The sequence below is a fragment of the Borostomias antarcticus genome, assembly GCF_949987555.1.
Source record: "Borostomias antarcticus genome assembly, chromosome: 3".
In the NCBI taxonomy this organism is placed as follows: domain Eukaryota; kingdom Metazoa; phylum Chordata; class Actinopteri; order Stomiiformes; family Stomiidae; genus Borostomias; species Borostomias antarcticus.
In genome coordinates, this window is record NC_140236.1 from 9,544,590 (window position 1) to 9,555,941 (window position 11,352).

General features: G+C 42.4%; 1 protein-coding gene across 1 annotated transcript; it reads right to left on the minus strand.

Annotated features, from left to right (window-relative positions):
• Positions 1-6,463: 6,463 nt before the first annotated feature.
• On the minus strand, positions 6,464-8,086 carry ugt5e1 (UDP glucuronosyltransferase 5 family, polypeptide E1; the record flags this gene model as incomplete). Its single annotated transcript, XM_084435987.1, has 1 exon — positions 6,464-8,086. The coding sequence occupies one exon, from the start codon at positions 8,084-8,086 to the stop codon at positions 6,464-6,466; it is 1,623 nt and encodes a 540-aa protein (XP_084292113.1).
• Between the last annotated feature and the right edge of the window lie 3,266 nt (positions 8,087-11,352).

Here is an 11,352-nt window from a genome sequence, read left to right on the forward strand (position 1 = left end):
ACAGCTCACTGGTCAAACATGCAGGAACTACAAATTCTGTGAAATTCTGTGAGAACTTTGATGTTATGCTCAACTGTTTCAACTCCAAGCAGCTCAAAGACTCCAACAGACTCTCTGCCGCCTTCGGGGTGGTTGGAAGTCCTATTGTGAAAACATGTTTGTTTTTATGAGTCTTCCAGGCTAGAGGAGCCAATGGACTGGTCAGATACTGACAACCTGGGCATTCATTGTAGGGTATCTTTGGTACCTCTGTACTTTTAGGGTAGGCTACTTTGATGGAGAAGTTACTCAGATTATTTTTTACACCATACACTGTATATGCATTACAATGAATTACCCTATGTGTTTTATTACCCTTCAAGAAGAGCCAATGGACTCTTCCATCACCCACCTGCCCTGGTAAACCGGAGAGTGTGAATCAGGGGTCGCCTGGGAGAGTGCTCAGCTGCACCCAGGACCAGCTATCCAGGACATCAGGTGACAGGAGTAGCATGTCAGACAAAGTCATATGAGAAAGAATAAAGTTGTACACTGTGGTAGTAATACCGGTACATTTACACTGTGGGAGCAGACATCAGTGTTTCAGTATGGCATGTCTAGATCACCAAGATTAGCACTCTGTGTTCAGCTCAGGCCCTGCTGTTGGTGCTATTGTTCAATTCACTTGTAATAGAAGGAATAGATTTGTAATAGATGTAGCGATACATTGAGTTTTGTCTTGATTTGTATGTATTTTGTTCTTTCAGAGCAGTGATGCTGTGCTGCTGTCTCTTGTTAACCCCACTGAGGGTGCTCTTCCACAGCATGTGCTGGACCTGTGTGAGTGTGACGCCACCGATATCAGTGCCTGCAAACAGAATTGATCATGATGACAATGTACTAGTGTACATACAATAGCTGGGTATATAGTTAGTAAGGTTGTACAGGAGTTAGTCATTTGAAGAGCTTAACGTCTTGACCACAGATGTCCCTGACGATCCACAGTACACATTTCTGAGTTACAAACAGTACACTGATCTTAACCTAGGATAAAAGGGCCTTAAAGTGCCTAGCCTGGCACATGTTGATCTTATCACAGCTCTGGAAAATAACTTTAGAAAAAAGCATCATCTCAGTTATACACGCAGATGGCTTGGGGGGAGTTATTTACCAGTAGTTTGAATGTTCTGAGTGAGTGTAACAGAGTGGTGTGTGTACAAATCCAAAGTTAATTTGTTCAAAATCAATCAAAAACAGTTGTATAATCAGTACTGGAATATTCCATGCAATTTGCATTAATTACACTTTTAGGTAGCTCAGTGCAAACATTTCTAACTCTGAATTTCAACCAAATACCTGTCTGAAGAGTATTGTAGGAAAACTGTTGACAAGAAACAAGTAGCCTTAATTCTCAAATTGCATGCACAATTCATTCATTTGTCACTGTAACCATAGTATGTAAATGTTATCACTGAACAACTTGAAGAGTCACGGTTGACCTTTCACCCATAGATTGCTCTTTATCCAGCACGGGATGATGTGCTCACTTTATCAATCTTCAAACCCAAACCTTCTGCTGTGTTTGATCACTGTTAGTAATCGTCTTCCCAACCATCCTGGAGCATCTTGTCTGCTACCATTGTTGGTATTATCACACAAATATTGTTACAAATGAGCAGGTTAAAATTCGACCACAAGAGTGGTAAGCTGCAAACAGCAATTTCATCCAACTGCACTTTTACATTTTAACACTCAAAGCTACTGCCTTTTTTCTTTCTTGCGGAGGATGACTTTAATTGCTGACTTGCAAGTCAAGCCAACGAACAGCACAGAGTGGTGTGTGACAGGAAGGAGTGCCAAGAAGCACTCATCTACTGTACATGGTCAAGTTATTGTTACGCATCAGAATCCATCACATTGTGAGGGAGGAAAACCACTGTATCTCAGCCAAACCAGAAGAGAAGCAGAACATTTCTCTTCAGTCATCAATAAAACAAACATTAGTGTAGCTTTGTTGAGGAGAGAGCTGAGAATGATTGTTCCCAGGTATTTAAAGTGAGCTTGTTCCATTTCCTGCCCCTTCATGATAGGAGGCTTGAAGGCAGGCCCTATGCTGCCTGCTCCCATCATACCTCCCAGACATTACTGAAGATGGCTAGTCTAGCCAAGTTATATAAATATGGGTATGAATATGACATTAAATTCAGTGGAAAAAAGGGGAAACGTTGTGTCAAGTTTTACCTTTTGTAAACCTGTGTGGATGTAGCAGTCTATATAGATGAGTAGCTTGTATAGTATTTGTGCAGATTTAATTGTATATTTTCAAGAAAAAAAGTGAGATCGTAATAGTGGGAATTCCTGATGATTTATTATTTAGTAAGCGCAAGCGTCAACATGAAAAAGTGACACTGACACAGCTGTGCAGCACAGGTTGCGCTGTCAACTTGACAGTCCAAAATGGTGGCGGCCCGGCTCAGCATCTGGGCGTATTGGTTTCATAGCAGAATCAATGGGAGTGTCCCTTCTTGGTATTCCATACTCCATTTGAGTGCCTGCCCTTTTCCAGTTTCCAACGGAGAAACAGTTTCAAACAGTTCCCAACTGTTTCCTAGATGGTTATGTGAAGCACATCAGGTTAATTTCCACCAAGGGAGATACAGACACATTTCATTAGTGAATGCTCTGGCTAAAAATGACTGCCAATATCATGGCAAAACCTTAACAAAGGGCGAAGGGCAAGGATGGCACAACTTTACCCCTGTCATGCTAACTTACCTAACAACTGGCAGGATATTGTGTAATTGGGGAAGTTGAAAACATGATTCAGGCTAGATGGGGATAATAAACTGCGTCATTACTGATCACGGTTCAAAATAAATGTGTTTATTGCCAGGAAGTGATTTGATTCTGGATGGACTGAGTGAGGGAATGTTTGACTCAATGCATGAGTGGCACTTTCATTCAGAGTGCAGTGGGACACAATCACACCACTTTTTTAGGGAGTCATTCACCATTTCAATATGGAGTAGGCCCTAATAAGCAGTCTATTTATGAAATATGCACTAAGCCGTTTATTTTAACCAAGAAGTGTGGAGCTGGAGTTGATTTCATCCTTCTCTCTTTCTCTCTCCTCCTTTGTGCTTTGTACCATCTATCACCATATATCATCTATACTTTGTAGTCAGTTATTCCGCCGTATCCATACTGTACCTGTCCAGGTTTTCAGTCTGGATTGTCTGCCTGTCCTCCATGTGGGCATCACCACTTTATCTGCTATGTTTGGCTATAGGAATTATGAGACCCCCCCCCCCCACACACACACACACACACACTCACATACACTACATCACATTATACATCACATTGTCTGTCAATGCCATCAGTTTTTTGATTGAAAGTATTCAAGTCCCCATGGAAAACAATTCAAAAGTTGTGTCAACTACAGCAGATTAATCCGTTAATGAGGAAATATACATTTTGCTAAATCATAATTTTAGATATGTGTTTGCTATGGTATTACTGGGCCCATTTTTGTTGGACCAAGTCTTAATTCATGAAGTGTCCGTGTTTTGTTCCTTTTGATGTGCAGCATTGAGAAGTGAATGATGACTCGTCCGGTCTTTCATCAGAGTTCGTAACTAGAGAAGAATTACATTGGAATGTGAAAGGAAGTGCTACAGTTTATAAAGTTTATACATTTAACACAATGAAATTGGTTCCATTTCTGTGCAGTGGGATGGAGAGGAAATTTCTTTCAGTGGCATTGGTACCTATTATTGGTAGCAATGTGGCAAAAAGGTCAAAAGCCTCAAGAATAGTGTGCAAAGAATGTGATCACTGACTGCCATGTAGGCTTATTGTTTACATTGAAAGATTTTATTCAGAAGTATGTGTTTCTGTGTTAATTGGGAAGGATCACCCAGTACCCCCTTCCCCTCACCCTAACCCGGGTCCGTATCCTCTTCCTACCCCAACCCTACCCCAGACCCCTGCCTCTACCTGGACCCAGGCACACTCACACACACACTGACATACACCAGTCCTGGGCTCAGATCCCCTTCCCCTCACCCTAACCCGGGTCCGTATCCTTTTCCTACCCCCCACCCTACCCCAACCCCTGCCTCTATCGGGGCCCAGGCACGCACACACACACACACATTAGTGCTTGCCACACCTCTCCCATGATGCTCTTAGCCTTTCTTGCTCTGAAAATGTAGTTTGACGTAATGTATTGCTCTATATATGGCTCCGTGTGCTACTAACCCTGTTCTGCCTCCCCTCTCCCTAGTGCGTCTCTCTCTCCCTCCTATCTTCTAACCAGGTCCAGTGGATGCCCCACTGTCACCAGCAGACCACCCTGAGTCCGATAGCTACCCCTGTGTCTGCTGCAGATGTCGTAGCAAATTAGTTAACACACACACACGCACACACAGACATACAACAGTCCACTTCCGGCCTTAGGCCTGGGTCCAGTACCCCCTTCCCCTCACCCTACCCCGGGTCCGTATCCTCTTCCTACCCCAACCCTACCCCTGACCCCTGCCTCTACCTGGACCCAGGCACACTCACACACACACTGACATACACCAGTCCTGGGCTCAGATCCCCTTCCCCTCACCCTAACCCGGGTCCGTATCCTTTTCCTACCCCCCACCCTACCCCAACCCCTGCCTCTATCTGGGCCCAGGCACATTTATGCACACACAGACATACACCAATGTCTGCCATGTCTCTCCTATGATGGTATTAGCCTCTCTTACTCTGAAAATGTAATTTAATGTTATTTATTGCTCTATAAATGTTCTTAGCCGGTAGACAAACATACTCCAGGAGCTTGCTCGATCGCCTCGTTGAGAGGGGTCAGGGAAGAATTTTTACAACTCACTTATCTGGCCCCCGGGTGATTACTGTTTTTTTTGCTTCCCTCTGGAATATGTAGGGGTGGGATGTCTGCCCACCTCCCTTGTTCTCTGTAAAGCGCATTGTGTTGCCTCTGGGTATGAAATGCGCTATATAAATAAAGCTTTGATTGATTGATTGATCATTCCCCCAAAGATTCCTCCCACTTTACCAAGGGGCAGGATGTATAATACATCCATAAACAGAGCAGAGGCATTGAACCCCAAAATTAACTATAAACCTTTTAAGGGTTGATCGGTGATTTGGAAATTTCATATTTTTGTTTACCTCGTGTTGTTCTGTCAACTTAAAGTGATCAATGCAGCTCCCATTGATTTGGACAGAAAAAAAGTGATGGAAAAATGGGTTGATACCTTTTGTATACCCTCTCTAATTTTGGTACAGGTTTTTACTAAATGTGAAAAGGGACACGAAAGAAGCTTGTCTCAATCTCATAGGCATCAACAAAGCCTTAAAATCATTAAAGAAATGCATGTGGAATACATGTCACTAAAAGACTTGCCACAGATTACAGTCCACTGTTACCATGGATTTAATTCCGTTATTTTTTTTCTTATTGGAATATAACAAGGTTATATTCCAATAAGATAAAAAGGTCAACCTTTTTTATTTTAAAACTATTTTTATTTGTGTTGACCAAGAAAGAGATTATATTATTGTATTACCTTTATATTTACATGGTTATAGTTGACTGGCACATTTAATGTCTGTACAAATCTAAAGTTAATTTGTTCAAAATCTATCAAAAACAGTTGTATAATCAGTACTGAAATATTCCATGCAATTTGCATTAATTTCACTTTTAGGTAGCTCATTGCTGCAGTATATTTCAAATGCTCAATCTTCTTGTGGAACAGAACTTCAAGGAGGCCAAAAACTTTGAATCATCACTTTATTGAGCATGCCTACACAGGGTCGAATCTTTAGGCAAATACTAAAATTTCTCTTACAAGGTGGCAAGCTTATATCCTGTGTTCAGGCCAAGAATCACATGACAAACACATTTGCATACAAGGAATACAAATATGGTCACAAACGGTCAACTGATGTTCTGCCCCCCTCGGACATGGGGCTATTTTTGGGTTCTTCCTGTGTCCCAACTGACTTCAGAGACACTATCTTATTGACTCAGGGACAAAGGAATGCTGACTCTGCTTTGCTCACATGTTAAACTACTTAAGTTAACAGTTCCTAGTTTGGTTTGTTCCTTATTCTTAAAATGATCACTACATGAGAGTAATACAGATTTATTGATGTAATTCAGTATAAAAATATACTACAGTGCAAACATTTCTAACTTGAATTTCAACCAAATACCTGTCTGAAGAGTGTTGTAGGAAAACTGTTGACAAGAAACAAGTAGCCTTAATTCTCAAATTGCATACAAAATTCATTCATTTGTCACTGTAAGCATAGTATGTAAATATCATCAGTGAACAATTGAAGAGTCAGGGTTAACCCTTCATCCATAGATTGCTCACTTTATCAATCTTCAAACCCACACCTTCTGAAATTGCAAACAGCAATTTCATCCAACTGCACTTTTACATTTTAACACTCAAAGCTACTGCATTTTTTCTTTCTTGCGGAGGATGACTTTAATTGCTGACTTGCAAGTCAAGCCAACGAACAGCACAGAAAACACCATAATGCATAAGAGGAGTGTGAACACATCGACATTGTGGTAGGCATACCAGGGCATCTTATAGGACTCAGTGCGCAGATGTGCTGCCCCTTTGTGCCTCATAACAAATTCCAGCCAGAAGATGGCACTGTCCATTGGTTTCATAGGCTGGTCATGATGTAAGTTTGACATCCTGAGCATATTTTTGTGGAAAGGCTGCCTCTCATCCAGGATGTCCCTCAGAGCCTGTGTCAGAGGTTCCACTTGTAAGGCTGTTACATCTAGAACCTTTGCCACCCCCCTGGACTCCAGACGCACCATGTTGTCGAACTGGTCAAAAATCAGAGGAAAGCCCAACATTGGAACCCCGTGGTAGATGGCCTCATAGATCCCGTTGGTGCCCCCGTGTGTGACGAAGGCTTTTGTTTTGGGATGGCCCAGCAGATCGTTCTGAGGCAGCCAGTCAACTAACATGGTGTTGTTACCCAGTGTAGACGGCCTCTCTCCCAGGTGCCTCCACACGACCTTCTGAGGTAGACGAGCAAAGGCAGCCGCAATCACCTCAGAGATCTCGGGGAGGAGGCTTCCCAACAGTGTCCCCAGAGACATGACCACAACCCCATGCTCACCAGAGCTCTGTAGAAATTCCTCCAAATCCGCTGGCAAAGGCTTAGAGGGCTTGCACTGAAAACCACCCATGTAGACCACATTAGGCATAGTTGGGCGTGGGAACTCAAAGACAAAGTCCACGCGCATTAGCCATAAGTCAGCCCCCTGAATGAGAGAGTAGGAATTGGTGTTGGGGTCGATGAAGTCATTGCACACCCCTTGGTAGAGGGGTCTTGTTATAATGTAATCAATGTAAAGTCCAATGCCATAATGCAAGAGGTTTTTCAGTTTATTTACAAAACTCATCTTATCTGAGACCAGGGACCCAATAGCTGGAACAAAAGATAGGGGTGAGGGTGCAATCGCAAAGTGTCCCTCCCCATTGGTGATCCAGCGAACGTTGAACACAGTTGGCAGACCAAGATATTTTCCTACTAGTACTCCTCCTGCAAATCCCGGATCAGTCAACATCAAATCAAATTTTGCAGCCTTTAGTTTAGCCACCAATTGCTTGTCTTCTAGTACCAAACGGGCCATTTCAGCACTGGCACGATGGGCCTCCTCTAGTAAATTAACCATCTCTTCCTGGAGTGCGATGAATGACCAAATGGAACGCTCTTTCGTCCATATTTCCAGGTTTCTCCTCAGGAATGAGGCCATGTACTGGGGGTTCTCCAGGCCGCTGGCCCCCAGGACGGGCACAGTAACAGAGCTGTAGTGAGGGGCTTGCTCATGGATGTACCAGCTCGCGGATGAACGGACCACCGTTACACTATGGCCCCTCTGGTGGAGCTCTCTCAGGAGGATGTCCATGTTGAGCCAATGGCTGCCGTCCACCGGGTACACCAGGATCCTGCCAGCTCGGGTCTGCGCTGGGAAACCAGCCAGCAGCCCGGCCAGGAGAAGAACAGCTGAGGAGCGGAAACAGGCTGGTGGTACTGCAGGAAGTTGCATATTTTTGTCTGTAAATAAAAAAGAGATGTAGAAGGAAACAAAAGCAGCATACATTCTGAATGGAATTTTGAACTCTCCTCCCTCATATAACATGACCAACCCACATACCTTGGCCTTAATCCTCATGAACTTAATGTGAAGTGTTTCTTGTTTGGTTCAGTGCTTTTCTTGGAGTGAAATATGTGCTGATACACACTGGAACTGATGATGATGTGTAGAAAGTCAAGTAGTAGAAAATGAGCTTCTGCCCAAGTCAAGCACTGGTTTGGTTGACAGGATCTCTGATCTTGATCTCTACAGGTGATGGGACTTTGTACATTGCACAACCTCTATCACACTACAATCTGCACACACACTGTTGGCTAAATACACTCGCCACATTCCATTCGATATATATTACGTAAATTGCTTTTGTGTCCACCTTTTTTCTATACCGTATTTTGTATTGCACTGTTTTTTGTATTGTATTTGCACTGTCTTTGTCATTTGCACTATCTTTCATGTCTTTGCACTGTCCTGTCCTGCACCCTGTCCTATGTTGTCTGCTACAGCGTATGCCATTAGGCTAGACAAATTCCTAGTAGGCTATGTGTGTACCATATATATGGCCAATAAAACAGATTTTCCATCTTGAATACAACCATGTAGCAGGCCCACCTTTCAATAAATGTTTACACAATCTCAAATGTCCATTGTAGAAAACAAATATACGACACACACACATACACGGGTCACGTCACCAGTGTAGCCCATACGTTTCGGCATGCTTCTTTGAACCCCTGTTTCACTCAGACAGACACCATTTTAACCAGCTATCTTCGTCGGAGCGGGTAGATGGTATATTTATACTGGGGGAGTGAGTTTAACCAAAACTCGCTAACGACTCAAGGATTCACGAGGACCCAGTTTCATTAGGTTACACAAGGAAAGGGCACAATTTAATCTCTGCAGATTATCTACTGTTCACTGCAGATCTGGAATAAGCAGAGTAAAGTGGCCGTGGGGTAGCCTATGTGCTGACTGTGAAAAGAGTGATGATATCCAGCAGTGGAGTTACGTAGTTAGGACGGGCCCTATGTGCAGGCTAGTTATGAAGCACCCACACACATCATTAGGTAACTACTTGGACATAACTTGGACAGTTATGTGAGTTTCTTGTCTTTGAAATTGAGAGTTGAACATGTTTTTTGAATGATTTTTCACGGTGCCCACCCACATCCATTGTATGACCAAAACGGTGGTAGAGCAATTATCAGACTTTCTCAAAAGTGCTACTTTTGTCAACGTTTTGATCTGAACCATTGTATATGATCATAAGTAACCTTAAAACAGGGCTAAACATGCATTTTCCCTTTACTACTCCTTTAACGTAATTAAGCCAAATCAAGTTTTGCTCTCTCATTTCTATGTTGTACTTTAATGTCCACACAGAGACTGTCAAGAAAACTTTGGAGATGGCTATATTAATTAACTACAGTGCTGGATCTCTCCCTCAAAAGCAGCAACATTGCGTTGGTATAATAATCTTATGGAAAAAGAGAGATGTTTTGTGAATACAAAAAGCTTTCCTCTTTTTCTATAAGGTGAAAATCAGATTATGTCAATGTTGGTGCTTTTGAGAGCAAGATCTAGGAGCTGTCAGAGCCTATCTGCCTACAAAGTCAAATCATCCTGTGAGCACAGTGAACTGGCATAGGTTATCACAAAGTAAGTATAAGTTAAGATAACGCTGCAGTCAATTGCAAAATAAGTAATGCTTCTGCTTTTTCAGAGATAATAGCTGTGCTGGTCCATCAGAGGGAGATAATAGCTGTGCTGGTTCATCAGAGGGAGATAATAGCTGTGCTGGTCCATCAGAGGGAGATAATAGCTGTGCTGGTTCATCAGAGGGAGATAATAGCTGTGCTGGTCCATCAGAGGGAGATAATAGCTGTGCTGGTTCATCAGAGGGAGATAATAGCTGTGCTGGTTCATCAGAGGGAGATAATAGCTGTGCTGGTTCATCAGAAGGAGAGGCAGTCAGAGCCTCATCCCAGTACAAGCACAGAGGAACTGGCAGGTAGAGGGCAAACTAGTCTATAGGAGGATGAATAACTGGTTTAAGTGAGATTTACAGTATGCTTAGGCTATGACTGTGAACAGTTGAACAAAACATAATTGATGACAATAGCATTCCTTATGTTCTTAAATCCTGTTCTTTCATAATTATTGTCAATGATGACACTTTGTTCTTATTCAGTACCACTACCACCTGATGATGATGAAGCTGGGGGAGATGTGCAGGCAGACAAGGCAAACAGTCTGTAGGACAATAGGTTATTGGTATAAGATTGAGCTGTTATGTGACATGTTGTTATTATTATGTGTGTGTTACAGTAGGCTATGACTGTTAAACAGCTGAACAAAAACACCGGCAACTTGACGACAATAGTAAAATCAAGCTATGTTCATATTCTTTCATAATTAGTTCATCCAGGACACTCGTCAGAGAACCATTTAACCATGTATTGCCATAAATGGAATACAGTTAAACTTGGCGCTGTAGGCTCTGCTCTTATAGATAGAATAGTAGTCTAATTAGTAGTGCAAGTGTAGTGTAATGATTACACCTTTTTGTTCAGTACCAGCAGATGTTGAGGGTCCTGAGAAAAGACAGACTGAGTTCAGCACAAGGGAAATGTTTGTTCTTGTTTGATAGTTAATCAGTCTACACAATCATTATCTACTCTAGATATTGTTCAAGTCATCGCAATAACACATTATTAATCCTGGTGGTTGTGATTTATTTGGGATCTATTTGTGTGTGTGTGTTATGGAGATAATGGTGTGTGTACGTGTGTGTGCGACACACAAACTGTGCAACCTTGGGGAGTGGCCTGGTTGGGTGTATGAGTCCCGGCCTGACTTAATGTCCCAGTCCGAACCTGTATGGAACTATACCCCAAATCTCCACACATTCATCCTTTCACTCCAACCTTTGTATCCCTTACCTAAATTCCACAAGTAGAGTAGTGGTCAGAGCATTGGACTCCCACTCCTCCGCTTTGTTTAACCTACTCACTGCTGCCGCCCATGTTGGGGATGAAGCATTACATCTTAAATGGTGTTGAGAGACTCGCGTTGAGGTATCTGATTAGCGGGAGAACGTTTACACTGAATTATTAACTATGGCAAATTTTAAACTTTAACACGTAAATAAAACATGTAAATAATGTAATCTAATGTAATGCATGTAGAATGAAACTAAAGCTACGCTTATTTGCACT